This window comes from Cicer arietinum, chromosome 2 (genome assembly GCF_000331145.2).
Source record: "Cicer arietinum cultivar CDC Frontier isolate Library 1 chromosome 2, Cicar.CDCFrontier_v2.0, whole genome shotgun sequence".
NCBI lineage: Eukaryota > Viridiplantae > Streptophyta > Magnoliopsida > Fabales > Fabaceae > Cicer > Cicer arietinum.
Window position 1 is genome coordinate 17,620,600 of NC_021161.2, and position 24,067 is coordinate 17,644,666.

Genomic DNA, 24,067 nt, shown 5'->3' on the forward strand with positions numbered 1-24,067 from the left:
TTAGTCTTTATACACATATCAAATTACACGCTCTATCCATATTAATTTACATGATGCTCTACCCGCACTACACGATGCTCTCCACATATCAATGCCAATGTACATATTTATATATATTAAACAAAAAATAATTTTTCTAACAAAATGATTTAAAAAAAATATGAAACAAACACCATTTAAACCCTAAAAAATGATTTTTTGTTTCAAAGAATAGATTTTTTCCCCTGAAACAAACACACCCATTATTACCTCTCAAACAAATATGAAACGACTATTGAATAATTGTCTAATTGAATGACTACCGAATATAGAACGACTACCAAATATTAAATCGCTACCGCATATAGAACGACTAATGAGTGATTGCCTAATTGATAGACTTTAAAATAGGAAATAATATTATTAGTAAATAATAATAAAAAATAACATTAACAAATAATAAAATATATATAGGTCGGTTTGTCAGGCCTAATAGGTTTTATTATAAGTCTGAATCTGATCTATTTAAATAAATAGGCTTTAAAAGTAGTTTGAACCTAACATTTTTGTTAAATAGGTTAGAATATATCAGACTATAAGTATTCAAGACCATAAACCCCTAGTGGACGATATAACCTATTCTTATCACTAGTTATAAGTTATAACATTGTCAAACAAGTATTTTTTTTTATACATATCAACTAATAGTTTAACTAATGGAAACCAAATTTCGACCCACATAAAAATTACCATTTTGTAAAATATATATGCTTTAGATATTTTTCCTTCCTTCCAATATAGGTCGGTTTGTCAGGCCTAATAGGTTTTATTATAAGCCTGAATCTGACCTATTTAAATAAATAAGCTTTAAAAGTAGTTTGAACCTAACATTTTTGTTAAATAGGTTAGAATATATCAGACTATAAGTATTCAAGACCATAAACCCCTAGCGGACGATATAACCTATTCTTATCACTAGTTATAAGTTATAACATTGCCAAACAAGTATTTTTTTATACATATCAACTAATAGTTTAACTAATGGAAACCAAATTTCGACCCACATAAAAATTACCATTTTGTAAAATATATATGCTTTAGATATTTTTCCTTCCTTCCAATATGAACGCAAGTCACCTTTTGATCTTTCATAACCAGCGCTAAAGTGCGTTCTTTTTTATTTTATTTATTTTTAATAATAAAAAGAATCTCTAACGTGATCTCGAAGAGATATTGGGTTGAATGCTATTTCCTTTTTTTCTTTTTTAATGTGAGAATCCCTTATCACAAATCAACCAAACAAATACCAACAAACGGTTTTGTATAGAAGTTGTGATGGTGATAAGAGGCGAGGAACCCCATTATTTCGTTTGTCTTTGATCCTATTAGTTAAATTTGATCCTAAATAAAAAATCCTCTTAGTTAAATAATATTTCTCCCTTCTAAAAAAGAATAATATTTTTCCCTTGATCTTCTCAAAAGCAAAAGCAAATGCTTCAGTTTATCCGCATCAATATTATTTTTTTCTCCCATTAAATAATAATATTTTTTTATTATCTCATTGACCTAATTAATTAATTTAAATAAATTCAAATGTTATTAATAAAGTTGAGTTTAACTAAAGAAATTAGACTTATATACAATATAAATAACTCAAGTTCAAAATTTTAATACAAGATATATTTACATTTAATATTTGATGTATTTTAAATTGAATAGAAAATTTGTAGGTCATCAAACAAAATTATAAAAGAAATAATAAATTCAAATGTTTTACTTGTTTCCACTTCGTTTTGCTTACCTAAGGCTGCTTTCAAGTTGGTGATGACTTAAGATTATGTTGCCACATCATCCGCATATCTGAAAAAGTGTATGGCATCCAATTGGAAAGAATAATGAAGATGTTACACGTTTGTTTGAAAATTGTTGGTGCACGTTTTATGATGAAATCATTATAGTTTTCGGGAATAAATAGGTTAGGTGCTTAATTAATTAATTGAATATATACAATATTATAATATGTATGCATATCCCTTACTGTTAAGATAAACATAGCTTCACCAAAATAATATTAAGATAAACATATTACACGTGTGTATTTCCCTAATGAGTTTAACATAGTGTGTTTAATAATGATTTCAATATTGGACTTGATTATCTCATTACGATGATCATCGCATCGCATCGTCAATTTCAATTCCTTTTTTATAATGGGAATTTCTTTTTCTTTCTATTGGTTTAAAGAGGATAGAAGGATTCCTTAATCTTTTTAATTACTAGATCATGTGTCATCAATTTGTAATACTGCACTCACTTACAACATAATAATATTAACAACCACTCATCAAAAAAGTGTAACACAAACGTGAGAAATCTTTATTTTATATAATGATGTTATATCTGATTTTAAATATAAGAGACAAATGAATTAATAAAAATGATGTTTTTGATATAAAACTTAAAGTGTCTATTATATTTAGATCGGATGTAGTATAAAAAAAAGTTTAAACAAAAGGATAAATTTAAATTAGTATCACAATTACATGTAATCATATCAACATAAAAATATTAATTATTAAAATATTAATATTGTTATTTTTATAAAATTTGGATAGTAAAACATGTATCACATAATAACTTATTAAAAGACACATGATTTTTATATAAGACCGACCCGAAGGTAAAACTATTAAAACAGGTTTTAGATTTCATGTAAAATAAAATTACATAATTAAAAATTCAAAAAATAAAAAAGACTTAATAAAAAAGTCTTTAATATTTTAAAATTAAAACATATAAATCTTTTCTAAATTTAATATTATCCCAACAATATTAAATCAATTGAAAAATAATATTACATGATATCAATTATATTAATTTAGTGATGTCAAGTTAAATTTCAGAAAATTCACTTTAGATTTCATATTAAAATTCGCTTTAGGCCTCCTCATGTGTTGGACCAGCCCTCTTTTACAACATATTTGCCGTTTTGCACTATTAGAGTTATGCATTGTTAGGTTTATGATAAATAGATAGAACAAAAAAGTAACAAAAAAGAAAAATAATATAAAATGATATTAATGTTTAATGGTTTGTGTAAAAGAATATAAAAATAAAGGCTTTAATATACTTTTAATCTATCCATTTTATTTAAAATTAACTTTTAATCTTTCTATTTCTAAAATTAGGTTTTTGGTCCCTTATTTTACAATTTGTAGGATAAGTTGGTCCCTCTCTATTTGTGATATACTCATTAATAACATGACAACAATGTAACGCAACTAAATTGGATAAAATATATAGAATTGCTTGCAATGTTCTTTCCTTTTTCTCCATAAATTTTCGTTTATGTTGTTATTAACAAATGCGCTCATGAAGCTTTGTTGAATGCTACCCATCTCCCTTATTATAAGTATCTTTTTGAAAGAAATTTTGTCTCTAAATATAAGCCCCTTTTAATTTACTAGGTATATTTATTATTATTATTATTATTATTATTATTATTATTATTATTATTATTATTATTTTCAAACACACCCCTTATTAATATTACTAATTTATCTTGGAATATGAAAAATCAAGTTTAACACATACAAATATTATTATTATTATTATTATTATTATTATTATTATTATTATTATTATTATTATTATTTTCAAACACACCCCTTATTAATATTACTAATTTATCTTGGAATATGAAAAATCAAGTTTAACACATACAAATATTATTTTAGGAACTTTAACAAATAAATTGTACACATTAACTACTCTCCCAAGAGTGATAAAAGCAATTGGTTCTTATGATAAAGGACAACAATATTAAAAAAAAAAATGGTATTGATTAATGATATAAATTATTAAAAAAGAATGTTATTGATTAAGATCATAAAAAATGATATGGCCAAAAATATAAACTTCATAATATAAAATTGAGGATAAGAAACTCAGTTTTAAAAATATGGGACTATTAGTTAATTTTGAGAAAAACATGAAAACTAAAAGTGCATTTAAGTCAAAAATAAAATATGACATGATAGAATTAAACATAATTATGAAATGACATAAATACACTTAAATAAAAATAAATGTATAAAATGTATATTTAATATATTTTTATTATTTGTTCTAAAAAGACTATATTTTGATTAATAATTTCAAAAACATCTTAATCTTAGTAACATACACAACCAATTACTCATTTGATACTAATCTTAATCTTAATTTTGATTTTAATCTTAATCTTATTTTCATCTTATATTATCATATCTTAAATAATAATCTTAATCGTTATCTCAAAATAGTGACAGAAGCCATCTTGTCTTGAAGACTCTTATATGCATTGTGTTAACATCATATCTAAACGTCTTTTATTTTTGAAATTACTGCTCTGGTAGTAACATTGGGTTGGGACTACATTTTTATTTATTATTAAACTTATGTATGTTTACTTCAAAAAAGGATTTTGATGTCTGGTATAATGAATTCGAGTTGCTAAGTTTGATGAAAATTTTGAATTAAGTGACATGTTAAGTGATTACGTGATACCCTTTACCTTGAAAAAAAACACATGTTTGAAAGTTTATATATATTTTTGAAAAATTTCATTATTTTAAAAATTATAAAAAAAATAAATATTAATTTGGGGTTTAGGGTGTCACATTAGTGATATCATAGCTGGTCTATCCAGTCAGATCGTAAATGTGTTATGTGTTTGCTATGTTTCCTTGTGTGCTCTGTTATATGTTTGTTATTGTTATAATCGTTATTGTGTTATTAATATAGAAGTAAGTTAGTTTCCATTCTCCCTAAGTGTCTCACTATATTTAATTGGCATATCTGATCGATGTAGGTAATGATGGCTAGTGGAAGGAATGACGCTGCAATTGTTGAGGCTCTAGAGTCCATGACGAGAGTTAGAGTACAAGCTCTCATGGCTTTGGCTGAATCACAAGCTACTGCGCAAGCTGCTACTCAAGTTGCACAAGTTGCTGCTCAAGCTACTACTTACGCTGGTGGTCAAGCAAATGTGCAAATAAATGAGTTCATGGTGATGGATCGATTCCACAAGGCTAATCCTCCATCGTTCGAAGGTCACTATAATCCTAATGGAGCTGAAAAGTAGTTGCAAGAGGTTGAGAAAATTTTCAGAGGAGTGACATGCCCAGAATCTCAAAACGTGCATTTGGGAACCTTTATGTTGACAGAAGAAGCTGAACATTGATGGGATAATGCGTGTCAATGTTTAGATAATGCAGGGACTGTAATTACTTGGGTTGTATTCAGAAACATGTTCCTAGTCATATATTTCCCTGAAGACATCCATAATCGGAAGGAAATGGAATTTGTCTAATTAGAACAAGGGAATATGTCACTGGCGGAGTATGCCGCTAAGTTTGAGGAGTTATCTAGGTACTATCCACTCTATGTTGGAGAAGCAGGAGAACATTCTAAGTGCATCAAGTTTAAAATGGAACTCACACCAGTGATCAAGAAGCAGGTGGAAATGCAAAAGATGCGTGACTTTCCTACCCTAGTGAATAAGAGTAGGATTTATGATGAGGATAGTCGTGCTGAAAAGGCACATTATTGAAACACTGGAACCATGAAGGACAAGAGGCCTATGCATCATAGTAGAGGAAAACCTTACTCTTTAGTCGGAATGCAAGAGATCTGTGACTTTCCTACCCTAGTGAAACACTGGGATCATGAAGGACAAGAGGCCTATGCATCATAATAGAGGAAAACCTTACTCTTTTCTTACTAGTAAATCTGGAAGTCATCTGAATTATCAACAACACAGTTCTTCAGCTGGATGAGGAAATAATAGTGGTAATAGAAAAGGAAACAGAAAAGATTATAGTTATGGGGTGGTAGGGGAAACCCCAATGGACGAAAAGTTAGTAACGTGAATAGCAACAACAAGAGTCAAAATCTCAAGCAACAACAATGGAAATAATGGTGATCCAACTACTAATATCCGATGTCACAAGTTTGGTAAGCAGGTTCATATGGCATTTGAGTGCAGGGATGCTGCAATTACTTGTTTTAATTGCCATCAACGTGGCCATATCAGCACTACATGCCCCTACCGAAAGAAGACTCAACAACCTGGAAACCAGAGTTCCCAAGCCAGTCAGCCTAAATCTAATGGAATAGTCTTTGCCCTTAGTGGTGTAGGAGCGTCTAAGAAAGACAACTTGATCCAATGTACGTGTCTCATAAGTGATTCTCCTTTATTTATGTTATTTGATTGTGGTGCCACTCATTCCTTTGGTCTCTTGATTGTGTTAGACGTTTAAGACTACTTGTGTCTCGTTTGCAGTATGGTTTGATTGTGAATATCCCAATTAGTAATTTTGTTGACACCTCTAGGTTTGTCTCGACATTTCTATCCATGTTTGTAGAAGGGACTTCCGATTTGACTTAGTGTGTTTACCTTTGCGTCTAGTCGATGTGATTCTCAGTAAGGATTAGCTATCTGCCAACCGTGTATGCGTAAACGATTTTAGTAAAACCATTGAATTCATGGAGCCAAAATAGAGGGAGAAGCCAAGCAATATATCCGCCAACCAAGTGAAGGCACTCTTGAAAGAAGATGCCCAATTATACATGAACTTAGCCTCAATGGAATTTCCTATTGTAGTGCAAGATGTTCCTATTGTGTGTGAATTCCCTGAAGTATTTCCGAAAGATGTCAATTGTTTGCCACCAGAGTGTAAGACTGAATTTAGCATTGACCTTGTACCATGTACTGGATTCATATCTATGGCACCGTATATGATGTCTCCCTTAGAATTGTTTGAGCTTAAGAAGCAATTGGAGGATCTTTTAGGTAAACAATTTATAAAACCCATTGTGTCACCATGGGGTGCACCTTTGTTGTTGGTTAAGAAGAAGGATGGCTCTATGAGGTTGTGCGTGGATTACCGCCAACTTAATAAAGTGACAATCAAGAATAAGTATCCACTACCTAGGATAGATGACCTTATGGACCAATTGAGAGGATTTTTGTGTGTTTAGTAAGATCAATTTGAGATCGGGTTACCATCAGATTTGAGTGAAGTCTTCTGACATCCCTAAAATGCCTTTATGACCCGTTATAGCCATTATGAGTATTTGGTTATGGATTTTGGTGTGACTAATGCACCATTAATGTTTATGGATTACATGAACCGAATCTTTCATCCTTACCTAGACTCATTTGTAGTTGTGTTTATAGATGATATCTTAGTGTACTCTAAGACTAAAGAAGATCATGGCAAACATTTAAGGATAGTCTTGCAAACCCTTAAGGAGAAACAATTATTTGCCAAGTTGTCTAAGTATGAAGTTTGGTTAGAGGAAGTGAGTTTCCTAGGACATGTGATTTCATGAGATGGGATAGCTGTTGATCCTGCCAAGGTGGAGAGCGTCTTAGAATGGAAAATACCTAAGTCAATGACTAAGATTAGGAGTTTTCTAGGATTTGCAGATTATTATCGTAGGTTCATAGAAGGATTCTTCAAGTTGGCCTTACCTTTAACTAAGTTGACGAGAAAAGTGGAATTGTTCGTGTGGGATATCCATTGTGAGAATAGTTTCCAAGAGCTTAAGACACGATTGACCTCTACACTGATCTTAGTGCTACCTAACTCAAGTGAATCCTTTATAGTATATTGTGATGGGTGCGGTTCAGGATTAGGTGGAGTGCTTATGTAGGATGAGAAGGTTGTAGCGTATGCTTATTGGCATTTTAAGATTCATGAAAGGAACTACCCTACCCACGACTTAGAACTAGCAGCAGTTGTTTTTGTACTTAAGCTGTGAATACATTATTTGTATGGATCTAGATTTGAGTTTTTTAGTAACCATAAGAGTCTTAAGTACCTTAAGTACCTTTTTGGCCAGAGGAAGTTGAATATGAGACAACGTATGGGATGGAATTTCTTAAGGATTTTGATTTTGAGCTTAACTATCACCCTGAAAAGGCCAATGCAATGGTCGTTGCCTTGAGTAGGAGGATTTTGAGTGTGTCCGCTTTAATCGTTAAGCATAGTGAGTTGTTGGGATAGTTTAGGGACTTTAGTTTAGTTTGTGAAGTGATAGCATAAAGTATTAAATTAGGAATATTGAAGGTAACTACTGGACTATTAGAAGAGATTAAAAAGAGTCAGAAGTTGGATTCATACCTTTTTGATAAGTTAGTTTCATAAATGTGTCGGTAGCGTATTATATCAAATCGCGTTGCATCCGTCTCTTTCTAATCTTCACAGTGTCTTTCATTTGTCTCAACTTCGCAAGTACATTTTCGATGCTTCACATGTGATTGAGTCAGACAAGGTCCAAATAAAAGAGAATCTAACTTTTGAGACCTTACCGCTATAGATCAAGGACCGAAAAGTCAAGGAAATAAAGGGTAAGACGATTTCATTGGTTAAGGTTGTCTGGAGAGGTATTGTTGGTGAAAGTGCTACATGGGAAAGATAATTTTTTTTTTCTTCAGGGGAAGAAATGTAACACCCCAATTTTATATTATTATATTTTAATTATATAATGATGCATGACTACTATTGGTATGTCTGACATGTGCGTTAATTTCTTCCGCAGTTACCTTATGTGCTTGCCTTAGTAATTTATTTAAATTATTAATATTAATAATATTGAATTTATTTAAAAAAAAATATATTTAGATATATTTATAAAAAAAAATAGAAAATAAAACAAGGAATAAACGTGTGTACTCCTACACTAGTCTGTTAACATTAACGCTAAAAGAGTAAGCTAATAATAATAATAATAATAATAATAATAATAATAATAATAATAATAATAATAATAATAATAATAATAATAATAATCATAATAATAATCATAATAATAATAATCATAATCAAATCATAATACCTATACTATATATATATATATATATATACACACGCTGTTATCTTGACTTACGGGAAAGAAATAACAAATATTGGGATTAGCCGTTGGGAAAGAAAGTACAAATATTGGGATTAGCTGCTGCTCTTTAGCCTCCAATTGTGTTTCATTAATCAAAACCATATATTGATTTCAAAAACCAGGTATAGTTTTCCTAATTCCATCAATTTGATATACTTTTCATCAATTATATCAATATAGGGGTGTTGATCGAAGTATATTAACGCTAGGCAGTATATGTGTAGTCATAGTTACTTGATCGAATTAGATGGGTACAGAGCATAAATTACTTTATTTCAATTTTTAGTAACCGTAGACCAGAGCATATGATTGAATTATATTACTGGACACATATTCAAAAATTAATCTACATATAAAGAATTCATTCTTATTTCAGCTATAATTAAGAGTGGTTTACAATACGCATCTATATAGTATATTTATATATATGCATACGCCACTACTGTAATATCAAAATTTCTATATATATATATATATATATATATATATATATATATATATAGATAGATATTTGGATTGTGTTTCAAATAGTAAACACTTTATTTACCTATTACACCAAGTAATTAATCAATATGTAATTGTTGTGTTGTTTTATTTCTTTCGCGGACTATTAGAGGCGGTAATTGGCGAAAACATGACACATTGAATAAACGGATCAGCTTCATTGGGAAAAATCTTCAACCAAGGTAAGGGGTGATAGGAGGTTCGATTTTATGAGTATAAAATAATGTGGGATGAACGGGATTACCAAAATTCCCATATATTCATATGGGGCTTACTTCGTACGATCAAGCCCAAGAGTAATAATAATTAATTATTAATACATGAATGGTAATAGTGAGGACTAAAATATAATTTAGCAATCTATAGAATTGCCATGAATTTTTTTATATCAGGATTGCATGTCGTTTGATTTTATAGAACCTTATGCTGATTCTTATTGTATGAATGATATGTACTAGAGTGTTTTTGTTTACTTGTTTGAAATGGTGGTATTACTTGAATGCACCACTTGTTTGATTTCTTATTATGTGATTGATGAGACTAGACTGTGCATTGTGAGTGGTATAAACCAAATATTGAGACTTTTATTGTGATTGACTGATATACGTATAAGATGATGTAAATTATGAATTCAAACTGAAACTTATTGAGTAGTGATAATCGAGTAAGTATGAGATAGGTGTTGTAGGTCGCAATGAGGATTATTTTGCCAACATATAGGGATGGTTTGACAAACCTAGTGATTCGTGACAGTACAACTGAATGAGTCTGATCTTGGAGGGGTACAATCGAACTGTAAGGTAAGACCAATATACCTTGGAGTTATTTTTGGTAGGAAATTCCTAAGTGGATTAGTGGGTTATTTCCTACGGTCAGGAGCTACCGTATAACACAAGAGTATCCCGATCATCCCGCATATGTGTCTCGGGTTGAGTAGAGGGGATCTATGAGGACTTGGCCATTCATGAATTGTTCGTCCATTCTTGTAGTGACATAGTATCAGAGTAGAATGATACAATATGATGAAGGAGTATAGAGTATAGGACATGCATAACATTTCATCCTTGTAACTGTTTTATTATGATTTAATTAGATTAACCTTTGATATTATGTTCTTGAATGCTTCTCTTTATTTGTTCTGTCTTGATTACTTTTTGTTTCAGATTTCTCATCCTTATGATATCAAGAAGATCCAAATTTTATGCGACAACCTTTCCCCTTCTTTGTTCTTTGGCAAAAACCTTCCCCCTTCTTTGGTAACATTTCTTATCATAAAATTCAATCTCTCTGAAGTGTGCAACAAACCTCCTTTTTTCATTCATAAGTTGGAATATTAAACTTGAATTTTTTGCACTAAAAACATAGTAGATTTAATCAGTTTGAATTATTTTATCATCTCATCATCAATTCTGCAAATATAATAAATAAATGAATAAATAAGAAGAAGTTAAAATCAAAACTATAAAATAAGATAAAATAGAGGGTAAATACCCTTTTAAAGTCCTATAAAAATAGGTTTATCGCACCTATTTTCTAGGAACGAAGGTTGGAGTTTCAACTTTGCTGTTGAAAACGTCTACAAGAAGAAATATTTTGTTTTTAGGTACCTAGAACTGATTGGGTCCTTGTTTGTTAGCCTTTGAAGGTTTCCTAGTTTTCCATGTTTTTAACATGGGACATGAGACTTTGTTATGTCCCTTTTTAGTGCATACTATGCAAACTACCTCTAGTGAGGTGGTATCCTTTATTGTATTTTCAAAGCCTAATCCTCTTTTACCATTCCTTCTAACACCATAAATCATTGATGCCATCTTACTTCTATCAATGCTATTTTTTAGAAAGTTTGAAATGAAAATTCATACTTGACATAATTACAAGTCTTATCGTTTAAAGGTTCAGATTTGTTATCACTTAGAACCAAACTTTTTCTTTTAAGTTCTTCAAATCCTTTCTCAAGAAGGTTATGCTTTTCAGTTAATTCAATGTGACTTTTTCTTAAAAGTTTTAGTTTTAAAGACATAGGTTGGTTTTTATTTAAAAAATCATTTAAAGCAGTAATAAGATTATTTCGAGATAGATTCGAAAATACCACTATTTCTTCATCCGAGTTTGAATCTGATTGTATGTTGGCCATTAGTGCCATGTTTGCATATTTATCATCATCAAAGGATTCTTCTAGGTCATTCCATGTGGTAAGACCTTTCTTCTTAGTCTTTGTTGAAGGTACAAACACAAGAAGATAGGGTGTTGAATTGTGTTTGTCTAAGTTGGATTCTTTTTCATTATTTGATTAAAGTTGATTCAGGTTTGATGACTTAAAGCTGAAGCAATAAGAAAACTAAGGAAGGCATGAGTAAAGTGACACAAGAAATTTATCTTGGTTCACCACAAACTTGGTAGCTACGTCCAATCCCCTCACTTAGAAGGATTTAATCCATAAATTCAACTTCTAGAATTACACAACACCTGACCCAACAAGTCAGTCTTCTCATAACAGAATGACAGCCCAAGACTTTTTTAGGAACACAAGGACATTGACACTACAAGTCAAGTTGTATCCCCCCAATATGAAAATCTTAGATTATTGAAGGCACACAATACCTTGACCCTACAAATCAAGTCTTCTCTTCACAATATAACAACCCTAGATTGCTTAAGCAACATTAAAAGCCATTATTGGACTGAGTTACAAGAGTTTGGAACTTGATTGGTTTGCTTCTAACAAAGCACATTTGATATTATGATTTTCCACAATTTCAATGAAGCATCAAGCACTAAATAATGTAAAATTGAACAACTGCTTTGCTAGAACTTTAAAAGCTTCAAATCTGAATACTTAGAAGAATTAATCTCTTAAGGTTTGAATGGCTTTGGTTTTTAGAATTTCTGAGTTTGTTGTACGTTGTGGTTGTACTCTTCTTCAGACTTGATCCTCTATTTATAGGAAAAATTAGGGCTTCAGTTTACTCCCTTGTGAATTATGAATTGTATCTTTGTTCCAGCTTGGTCAACAAATATGTCTTTCAAATATAATTCTGAAAGATATGTTTTGATAATATGAACATTAGTCAATTATTTATTTTGGAATATGATATTGAACAATTCTTTTAGAAGGATATTATGCGTATTTGTTAAGTTTACATTTGCAAATTAATTCAGTTGAGTTTTCTTTTATACGCTTGATTTTATTTCAGTGGGAACAATTATGGAGTTGATCTTGGACCTTCAAAAGTAAGGATATGGCTAAATCCAATTCAATATTTTTCTCAATCTATAAGAGCTTTTGACTTTCCATTAGAGTAGTTGACTTTTCGCCACAAAAATCATTGACTTGATTTTTGGAGTCAGATGTTGTGTTGCTTGAATAATCTGAGTCATATGCAGATGCAAAGTTGTGTGACTTAGAATTAATGGCATGGGCAAATTCACCTTTGTTTCTTTTTTAGAGTGTGTTGTGTATTAGAGGAAACACTTTGGAACGCTTGTAGTCTTTAGAGTCAGCGCAACTTCATAGTGTGTTGTGTATTAGAGGCAATACTTTGGAAAATGTTGCAGTCTTTAGATTCAGTGGAATATATGCTTCATATGCTAGCTCGGACAATGCATTCAGACTTCAGAGTCATGCTAAAAAAATACTATACATCAGAGGCATGCTCAAGTTACTGTTCATCACATGCATGTTGGAGTAACGATTCATCAGAGGCATGTTGAAGTTACGGTTCATTAGAGGCATGTTGAAGTTAATGTTCACCAGAGGAATATTGAAGTTACTGTTCATAAAAGGCTTGTTGAATTTACTATTCAACAGAGGCATATTGTAGTTACTGTTCATTAGAGGCATGTAAAATGCTTTCCATTAAGAGATATTTTTGTTGTTAAAAATCAACCAAAACTTTATTGTTTATATCCACTTTAATGAGAGTTACAACTTGGTCCGATATAAGGTTTTTCATTCTTTGCACATACTCCTAATAGACATTGAATCTTAGACGACTTTATTTCAAACACATAAACTAAAACATGTAATCCAATCCAATAATGACAAAACAACTTTTATATTTTTCCTAGAGAGGCACATTATACTAGTGAGGCCTTAAAATACTTATTGCTTGGAGAGGTGCATAACACTCAACTCAAGATGCGAGTTCAGGCAGTTCTTAAGGAATATGGATAACGTACTTTTGGTGGCCTTAAGAGGCCATATAATACTCAATGCTTAGAGACACAAGAAAATGACACTCAAGGTCTATAGAAACTCTGAATAATAATAAACTTTGAGAGGATTTAAGAACACTCAAGGTGTGGAGAGACTTCGAATAATACTTAGATTGGAGAAGCTTTAAGAACACTTAAGACTTAGAGATGCTCCACACATACTTAGCTTCAAGAAGCTTTAAGAACACTATGTCAAAGGTGAAAAGTGGGCTTGGTATTCATTTAACTTTACATGCCAATACCTCTCTTCTAGGTAATAATGTATGGGACATAATGCACAACCTACACAAGTTATGGGTGAAAATGTTCTCTAATAAGTATCTCAATGGGAATAACATTCTTCAAGCCCATATCCAACATGATGCATATTATGTGTTCAACGTGATTGTTAAAATTGTCAATATCATTCAACGAGTTATTTTAATCTTCCCCAAAGGTTTGAGTGATATCTCTTTATTATACATAAAAGGTTACATCTTGGTTTTCTTTGTTAACATGTTCTTTTGTCCACATTAGCAACACCAATTTTAAGCTTTGGGGTGTTTATTAGAATGGCTCCTATAATTTTGATAAATTTTATACTACACTGCCCAATCAAGTTCACTATCATATTTGAGCTCTTATCTTGGATGACAATATTGAGGACTAAATCATTTAGGTATATTCAAACTCATGTTTTCATCGGATTAGTAGTCTGTACATGTGGCTACGAGATTAGTTACCCAACAATGTTACTACACAAAATTGTTAGTTTTTGTTATGGAAGTTGAAAATATTAGATAATTTAAAACACTTCTTTGGTTAGTTTACCATGATTTTCTTCCCCTGCCCCCCAAAGCACAAAGAGCTTCTAGGCATTTCACTTCGAAATCCTCTTATCATTTGTGCGGTTCTCATTCAAAAAAATTGTTACATCTCCTTAGTGATTTTCAGCATGTGAAGGTTGTTTCAAATAGATTTCACTTCAATGGTGATCAATTTTTTCATTTTGACATCTGGTATGAATTAGATTGAGTATAACTCCTAATCCGAGCAAGGAATTCTCTCCTTAATGGTTGGATGGGCTTCTTGAAGGGCTAAATATGGTGTTGTTAATGATATAATTTAGAAGGATTTATGACTATTTTATCAACCCACCTCATTGATTCATCTTCTTGTAAGTCAACCCACCTTGATGGGTCATTTGCATCCTCCTTTTTTTAAGTCTTTAATTTTAATATCACATGAGCTCTATTGATGATCGAGGTAGGGTTCATTCAAAGGTTTAATTCATGATCATCTTGGAGAGTGGTGCGTTGGGTTTTTATAATCATGTGGTAGGTGGCACACCTTCTTAGGAGCGGGCAGGAGCCACGACAATCCTTATATATTTTTTTATTTAATTTTTTTAATAAATAATACGGATAAATTATTAAAATAATAGTGATAATTTCCAAAATATCCCCAAACCTTTATGGTTTTGAGTTTAGACTATCTCAATTTACTTCTTATATTTTTCAGGTTCTTACTCTTTTACTCTCCTACTTATGTAATCAGCTGGAATTTATTGTTACTCTAAATCTCACATTTAAAATTTACCTTCAAAATATTGGCATATATTTTAAAACTATGTTATTTGTGAATTGTGATCACACCAACAACAAAAAAAAAGATAGGAAATTTACAGTCTGTGAATGATTTACATGTAATTTATGTCCTCTCTTTATGATCTTTTTTATGTTCTCTAATTTATCTTTACTTCTCCTTACTCTTCATATATGATAATAATGTTAGATAAATTTTTTAAAAGATAAGATAATTTGCAAATTAAGTTATTAAAATATGATAATGGGTCAAACTATACAAAAATCTAAGTATTTCATGTTTTTTCCAGTATATATGTTGTAATTTCATATAAACATAGAAGAAGTTGAGTAAAGTTAGTCATTTTATGTCTCTCCATTTGCATAGTAAAGTTAACCTCTCTCCACTTGTCTCTTGTTGATTATTTCATTACCATATAATCGCAAATACATTTCCTTTCCTACATGAACTACTTTGTTTTATATACCTGATGTTTGATGTTTTGTGTTGTGTAGTTTACCATTTCAAAATTTACAGATTTGAATATATTTTTTATACATTTTTAATCCAATTGAAACTAGTTGTTTTTTTTAATCAAATTATGGTATTGTATTCACATTTGTACATTATTTTTTAAACGTGTCAAACATTTTTAATTTTCATATGTATAAGTAAAAAATGTCAAATATTTTTAAATTTTGTTGTTGTTTGTTTCCATGATTTCGATGTTGTAATCAACCAAACTCCTACATAATGACAAACTATAACAAAATTTTACCTGCTAACCGTTGATATATGAGACTATGTGATACTATTTGTTAATTGTGAATTATTTTAGTTAATTTGTGAATTGTTTTAATTAATTTGTGTATTTTTTTAGGAGTGAAACGATGTTTAGAGATAAGAAAATTGATGCATTTTTAAAGAAGAAAGCTTCCGACAAAGATGAAAATTGCAAAGCTTCAACATCGACACCTGAAAAGAATCCTTCTAGTGATCAAACAGTTAAACCACTTGAGTAGTCTTGTAAGATTTAAAAAATCACCATGGATAAAATTAATGTCAATTGTTTAGGACGTGACCCCGTAAAGCGTTTCCAAATTTAGGAATACCAAGTGAATCAAAGAGATGAAGTTCGAAGAGCTTATCTTAATTAGGGTCCCTATCAATGTGTAGTTGAAAAATATCCCCTAAATGGAGATAAGTATCCAAGACGATTTCAAGCATCTTGGTTTAAACTGTTACCTTCATGGCTAGAGTACTCTTCGACTAATGATGCTGCTTATTGTTTGTTTTGTTACTTGTTTAGTACAAAATCAAGTGGGAACCCTACCACTAACGTCTGTTAAGACAAACTCTCCAATTAAGCTTTGATGAAAATAAACAAAGGTTAATTAAGAATGTTAATTATGATTCTAAATGTTATGTTAATTTAACTTGCGCTTTTGAGTGGAATAATTCAAAGATCGGACTCAAGAAAAACAAAGAAATCAGATAAAAAAAATGAACATATAACAAAGGAGAACATTTAGGACAGAATATGCGAAAACAGAGAATGCTCTCCAAGATCAAGACTATTCATCACAACCTCAAGATCAATCAATCTCCATTAGTTCAAAGAAGAATCTTCCTCTGAAATTTACACTTATGTTATCAGTACTTGACAAGGGTCAAGTAGGATCCATTCTAATCAAAGAAACGATTCTAATCATAAAGAGAAAATGTCAAGAATCAAGCAAGTTTGAAACAAGTCTGAACCTTCTCTAGCTTGAATGTCAAAAGAGTAAAACAATCTTGAATTGTACAAGACATCCAAATTAATTAGGAAGAAATCCAAAATGATCAAGACTGAACCTCCAGATTATTCATCAATTTCCAGAAAGTTCAAAGACTAGAACTCCATATTGATTATCAATCTCCAGAATTTTAATTAAAGTTCTACAGAAGTTCATCATCATTCTCCAAGCTGTTTTTACAGAATCAAAACTCCAAATCAAAGCAAAGACATCAACACATATATTTGAAGTATAAAGTATCATTAAACACAAGAGAAATCTAATCAAGAAAAAAGAAATCAACCCAGTCAATAGAGTTCAAAAGTATTCAAAAGGCTAGAATATTTTTATTCATATATATTGGTTTTGGTCAAAACTGACAGAGCACTACCAATAGCTCGTTCGACCATTATTAACTGCTCTAAAACACGTATAAAAGAAAGACCAATGCTCAGGGAAATTGCAGAAGTTCAAGCGCTAACAAGTCTCATAAAATCATTCACACACTTGAAATTCTCACCTTCTCAAGAAACAATCAGTTTTGTTTATATTTCAATACTGTGTTATTATTGTACTAAATTATTTGTAAGGAATCGAATCTCAAACAATAGTTGAGACATCTCAGATTCTATCAAAAAAATATCATTATCATTGTAAAATTCAAACTATCATAGTTTAGTATAGTTTGGTTAGATTGGAAGAAATCCTATCAAGGTTGATAGGTGACCTGATTAACTCTCATTCTGGGTGGAAATAAATTAAGTTTGTAGCATATCAAAGTTGATCTGATTTAGGTGCTGTAAAACCAAGAATGTTCTTTGTTTTAAACACTTAGTGGAAAATCTCACAGTTGTGAGAATTGGACATAGCCCAAGTTGGGTGAACCAGGATACATCCGTGTGTGGTATTATTTATCTTATCTTCTTATTTATTAAGCCTGATTAATCATTTAAGTTAAAAAATAAACTGAATTTCTGATTTTAAGCTAACCGAGAATGTTCTCTGTTTTCTGGTAAAAACCAAGAATACTCTCCATTTTTTGTTTTCTTAACCAAGATCATTCTTGAGTTAAAACCTTAGGTTTTTTTAGGAATTTTTAAATAGGAACATTTACAATTCAAACTCCCCTTCCTTGTAAATTGGCATTGCTACTTCAATCTTCACAAGAAAATGATTTAAAGCATGGAGAAAGGTCAATGCTGGAAAGAGTTGTGCTATTCTTAAACATATTTGAGAGAGTCCTTGTTCGTTTCATAATAATGCAATGAAAGCATGTCAAGACTTGTTCAATCAATATATGTAAATCATAAGTGGCTTTAATGTGCAGAGTGTTGATCTAATCAACAAAAATAAACTTTGTTTCAAGAGCTTTATTGATTCAGTTCGTTGGCTCACATTTCACGCTTGTTCTTTTCGAGGCCACAAAGAATCACTAGGATAAAAAAAGTAGAGGTAACTTCCTTGAAATGGTCATACAAGAATGCTTCAAAAGGAAATTTTGCATATCATATCAAGTAAAGTGAAAAGCTATACTCGAGAAGAGATTGAGGATTCTAAATTTTTCCTAATTGTTGATGGATCATGTGATGAATCTCTAAGGGTCGAACGTTTAGATTTATGTTGAATTTAGAGATTTATGTTGAATTTTTCCTAATTGTTGATGGATCAAGTAGGAAAAGCTTTACAACATAAATCCTAATTGTTGAGGTTTGTGTATAAAAATGGATTTATACAAGAACGTTTTTTTGGTCTTGTGCATGTTAAAGACACTATGGAGATCACTCTTTAAAAAGTCATTTGTGATTTTCTTTCTCAATATGATTTTGATGTTTTAAATATCCATGGGAAATGGTACGATGGTGCTAGTAATATGAGAGGGGAGTCGAATGGATTACAAGCATTATTTCTCAAATATTGTCCTTATTGTTTTGCACATAGATTACAACTTACTTTGGTTACTGCTTCTAGAGAAGTTTTTCCTATTTATGATTTCTTTTCACACTTAACTTTTATTATCAATGTTTTGTGTTCATCTAGTAAGTGTCATGTTGAATTACAATGTTTCATACTAGAAAACATTTCAACTTTGTTGCATATTGGTGAACTTGAAAGTGATAGTGGACAAAATCAGATTTGCAATTTGAAACGCGTTGGCGATACTCGTTGGAGCTCACATTTTTCTTCTGTTTGTAGTATGATAAATTTGCATAATTCAACTTGTGCGGTTCTTCAAGATATTAGAAGAAATGGAACAAGTTATTCCTCACATGGTAATATCACATTTTTCAATAAATCATCCCAACCATCATCTCTCAACTTTTGAATTAATGTTTTTGTATTGTTGACTAATTGCATTTCATTAAGTATATCTTGAGATTTATGTTGTAAAGCTTGACAAAGATGATATGTAATTCTCATAATATTTTTTTTCATAATATTGAGTCTTGATGATGAGGATCAATTTTACTCGTGTTGAGGTCATTACCTAGATCTTTTGAGAATTTCAAGGATGCTATCCTTTATGGAATGAGGACATTATCACCTTGGAGCTATCAAAGTTGGGCGGTGATTAGTACCAAGGAGCTAACAAAGTTAAAGGACTTAAAGGTCGATGATAATGGTGAATGCTTGAATTTCTCAAGAGGAAGAAGTGAGAGTAGAGGAAGAAACAAAGGCAAGAAATCCAGGTAAAGGGGTAGCAACAAGTTGTAATATAAGTACTTCAACTTTCACAATATTCGTCACTTCAAGAACGATTTTCTAGAGAAAGGGGGCAGTGATGGTTATGAGAGTGAGGGCGCACTAGTGGTGACAAGTTGGGAGACTGAAAAATGAGTGTCATGGACTGAAAAGAATGTTCTTGCATAGTTTGCGTCTACATATCCCCTGAAGCGTCTTTCTCTAAAGCTGCTCTTATGTATTTCAAATATCTAAAAATCCACATCAAATCTTCCCAATTCTCCTAACTTGGATTTTCTATAAATCGACTCACTACGCTAATCGCATATGCTAAGTCTTACCTACGACAAACCATGACATACATGATGTTTCCTACCCTACTAGCATTGGAGGATGTAATAAACCAACTCCAAATTAAAATTTACTTGTCATGCTATTTCATTTTAATTTGAATTGAATTACTTAGTATGATTACTTTTTATATTAAAATATGCAATAACTATTTTATTTGTTTTTAGAAGGGAAAAGTTTGTTAAAATGAGGGACTAAAAAGGAATCCCATTCCACATACACTTACACACCTACGCACACCTTCCCATTTGACACCCATTTGTTTTAACATTCACTTCTCCAACCACAATCTCTAAAGAAAAAAATGCAAAGAAGGCATTCTCACTACTCTTTCATCTTCACACACTTTGGTTCGTACAAGAAACTAGAACACAAAATTCACTTTCCCACTTAACGTCCATCATCATTATCATACATGCATTACACAAAAATTAAGAGTAGAGATGGAAATGCAATTATTTTGTGTGATGGTTTGGTGCTATTGATTTCTCCGATTGTAATGCTATTTATATAGAATGCGAAGGACAAACTTGTCATTAACATTATCACAACACAGTGGATCGACAATATAGAGTCAATCTCTTTTGTGTTACAATTGATCAAAAATTGCAGGAATTGAATCACATATCTTGTGCTCAAACAATTGAGCTTTTGAGTCTAAGCAATAGTTTGATTCCTAAAGATATTTACAAAGCATTTGATATGGAAATATATGTGCTCTTGTAAATAAGTTTTATCCTCTAGATTTTAATTATCAAGAGAATAATTAATTTGAGATTTCAATTGAAACACTTTATTCTTGACGTTGTTAGTCATCCAGATTTGAATAACTTGTCGACTATGTCTGAATTGATCGACTTATCCGTCATATCTTAACTCTTCCGGTTTCTACAGCTACTACAAAAAGATCATTTTCAACAATGAAGATTATCATGACAAGATTGCGTAACAAGATGAATGATGAACTTCTTGCTGACAATATGATGTTTTATATTGAAAAAGAAATAGCTGAAAGCTTTAGTTCTAATTCAATTATCAATGATTTCCAGACTTTAGAAAAACAAATGACACAACTTTAATTCGATGTAAATGTCATTTTTTACAGATTATGTTTTTATTGTGTATTGATGTTATGTTGAATCTTTTATAAAACTATATGACTTTAATGAATTTAAATTATAATATTTTAATCCGCCTCATGATGTTGTTTGTGTTGCTTCTAATATTAAACCGAATGTACTAACCATTATTAAGGCTTTGGAGGTTGTTTTAAATGTCTATTTTTAAGATATAATTTTAGACTTTAATACTCAATGTACCATGGTTATAAATGTAAAAGGGACATCTCAACACCACTTTTATGCTATCTTCATCTTACATATCCGTAAAATAAAAAAAAAATCAATAGTAATTGTTATAAAATTAGTGAATGGGGATACATATCTGGCCGAGCACATTTGCATTAGTGAATGGGGATACATATCTGGCCGAGAGCACATTTGCAAATAATACATATGCGACATAGAAAGATTTAATATCTTGGAGTCCTGCATAGAAAGATTATACTATTTTTATTCCATTCCTACTGGAGTAAACCAATGAAAAAAGAGCACACAGCTGTTCAAATGCATCATTTTAATAAAGCAACCAATAGCAAGTGCCATACTACTCGTCATGAAAGTATATAATTGGCTTCCGCATGGCAAGTAGCAGCTTCCTAGTGTTAAGGTCACCAATTCATGGACCTATCGGTTAAGCATCCCCTAAAATAATATTTTTTCCGTTTTACAATTAGCAACTCATTTATAAAAATAAATGATCCTCTCAATTTACGATGTAATTTAACTAAAATATTTTTTTTTCTTTTTTATTTATACACAAAAAAATATTCAATTGAGTGACTTATTATTGTGATCGAGAGGAGTTAAGTTGATTTTGTTGACTTGTAAGCTATGCATGAGCATTGAGCACCATTGGGCCATTTGCCTTACTAAAAATCATAGAAATAAGGCCCACTATACCTCTAAGCCACATAATTATTCCAATTGGTTGAAAAAATATCATCAGATACAGCCTTTATGGGGGCAGGTTAGATATTGGGATAAGAAAATAAACAATGCAAGTATTTTATCTCTTTTCTTTTCAAAAAGGTACAGGGGAAATGTGTGAATCGCATAACTTCTTCATTTGGGACCAAGATATTATTTATTTTTTCCAATGTGAAATTTTGTATTAGACTTAGATCCACAGAATTCGTCATTGTGTTTGACTTGATCAAACGGAATATTCTATCTCCATCTTCAATTGACTTAACAAACACCACAATTCATTTTAATAATATTAATGTACGGGATATATATGGAGAAAAAAAAAATTACATGTGTACTTGTAACTGCATTTCATCGATTTAAATATGCAAATTTTGTTAAACAAAAATGTAAGTATTTAAATGATTCAGCCCTTAATTAATAATTTTTCTCAAACCAAATGAATATAATTTTTTATAGAATTATGTGTATGTGTTAGTGTTGGTTTTGCATGAAGTTTTTCAACGTTGTTGTTGGTTCTTAGAAGTTTCCTACATATAAATTAGGGATAGATGCATACAAAATTGAGTGGACAAATACCCCCACTATGTTTTTAAAATAGGTTATAACATAGTTGTAAGTTCTCTCTGATCATTTTAAAAAGATTTATGCATTTTTTTTTTCCCTCTTATAGTTAATTTTCTATTATTATCTCAGTTAGATGCTATCATGCATTATCAATAACTAGTTATTTTATATTTTTAGATTTTTCTTTCTAGTCTTTTTTGAAATAATTAATTTCTAGATTTTATTTCATTTTTCAAAAATAATCAAATTTAAATTGAAAAAAAATGGAGCATACAAGGTTTTTTCTTTATTTGAAAATAATCGACAAATTTATATCGACAAAACATAGCATACAAGGTTTGAATCTATATTGTAAATTCAATTGTCAATACTTTACAACCAAACTAATCTATTTGTTGGGTATGTTGTTTGCAAATTTAATATATATTATACTACAAATTGTTTATTGGAAATAAATTATAAAATATAGTGGTATATTTTAAAATTATATAACTTAAATATTTATTTTTGTTGATATATATTCTAATTATTATTATTAATGTTAGTCTAAAGTTTATATCCTCTAAATTTGAGTCATGGGTCTACAAGTGTGTTCCATAAACACCGTTAATCATCCAATGCCATATAAATGAGAATTCATCCACAAAAACCATGACATTTAAACATACAGATTCATTCTTTAGTAAATACAATAGACAAATTCATCTTAAAACATCATTAAGTCACAAAATAAAAAACATAATTAGTTTAATTAATTAGTTAATATTTAATGGTTAGATAATTTAAAATAAAATTTCTAAGTCACAGTTAATCTAATTAGTATATATTAGACTGTTGGATCATCAAAATTATAATATCTAAATAGTTTTTACTCTAACTAGATAAGATTTAATTGTTGAATCATAAAAATTAGAATCTCTAAGTAATTGTTAGTCACATTAGTTAAGATTTAAGTATTGGACCATTGAAATAATAATTTATAAGTAATACTCGCTCTAATTAGGTTAGATTCAATCGTTAGATGGTCAAAATTAGAAATTTTAAGTGATAATTAGTGTAATTAGGTTTGATTGACGCATTGAGTAATCAAAATTAGAATTTTTTTAAGTCATAGTTAGTCTAATTAGGTTAGATTACACTCTTGGATCATCTAAGAAGCGGTGCTAACCTTTCTTTTCTAATTTTTATGTTCGAACGATTCAATCTAACATAATTAAATAAACAATAAGTTAGAAATTTTCTTTTTGATGATCCAATGGTTAGTGAATGTGAAAACACGAGAAATAGGTTGAATTATGTTTGACTAAATTTATAATTTTTTTTTCATTATTGATTAAAATGGTTCAGACTTAATGATTTATTTGCAGTAGAAGGAATAATAAAACTAAGGAGTGCAGGTGTAAGGTGACACAAATAGTTTATCCTGTTTCACCAGTAACATGA

At 30.4% G+C, this 24,067-nt stretch overlaps 1 protein-coding gene and 2 pseudogenes across 1 annotated transcript; all 3 read left to right on the forward strand.

Moving 5' to 3' along the window:
• The first annotated feature begins 5,347 nt into the window (after positions 1-5,347).
• On the forward strand, positions 5,348-8,033 carry LOC140919375 (uncharacterized). The gene is made up of 5 exons (XM_073365383.1): positions 5,348-5,560; positions 5,985-6,189; positions 6,626-6,814; positions 7,367-7,651; positions 7,870-8,033. Exons 1-5 carry the CDS (start codon positions 5,348-5,350, stop codon positions 8,031-8,033), a joined length of 1,056 nt encoding a protein of 351 aa, XP_073221484.1.
• Positions 8,034-18,459: 10,426 nt separating this feature from the next.
• LOC140918637 (uncharacterized) lies at positions 18,460-19,302 on the forward strand (annotated as a pseudogene).
• A 203-nt stretch (positions 19,303-19,505) lies between these two features.
• LOC113784319 (uncharacterized) lies at positions 19,506-21,088 on the forward strand (annotated as a pseudogene).
• Positions 21,089-24,067: the final 2,979 nt, after the last annotated feature.

Excerpts from the sequence above, each read along its gene's own strand:
- LOC140919375 (XM_073365383.1), top strand. The coding sequence starts at position 5,348 with ATGTCACTGGCGGAGTATGCCGCTAAGTTTGAGGAGTTATCTAGGTAC. Across the intron at positions 6,190-6,625 it reads GAAAGACAACTTGATCCAAT|TGCAAGATGTTCCTATTGTG; the intron begins GTACGTGTCTCA and ends TTCCTATTGTAG. Across the intron at positions 7,652-7,869 it reads AGTATATTGTGATGGGTGCG|AGGAAGTTGAATATGAGACA; the intron begins GTTCAGGATTAG and ends CTTTTTGGCCAG.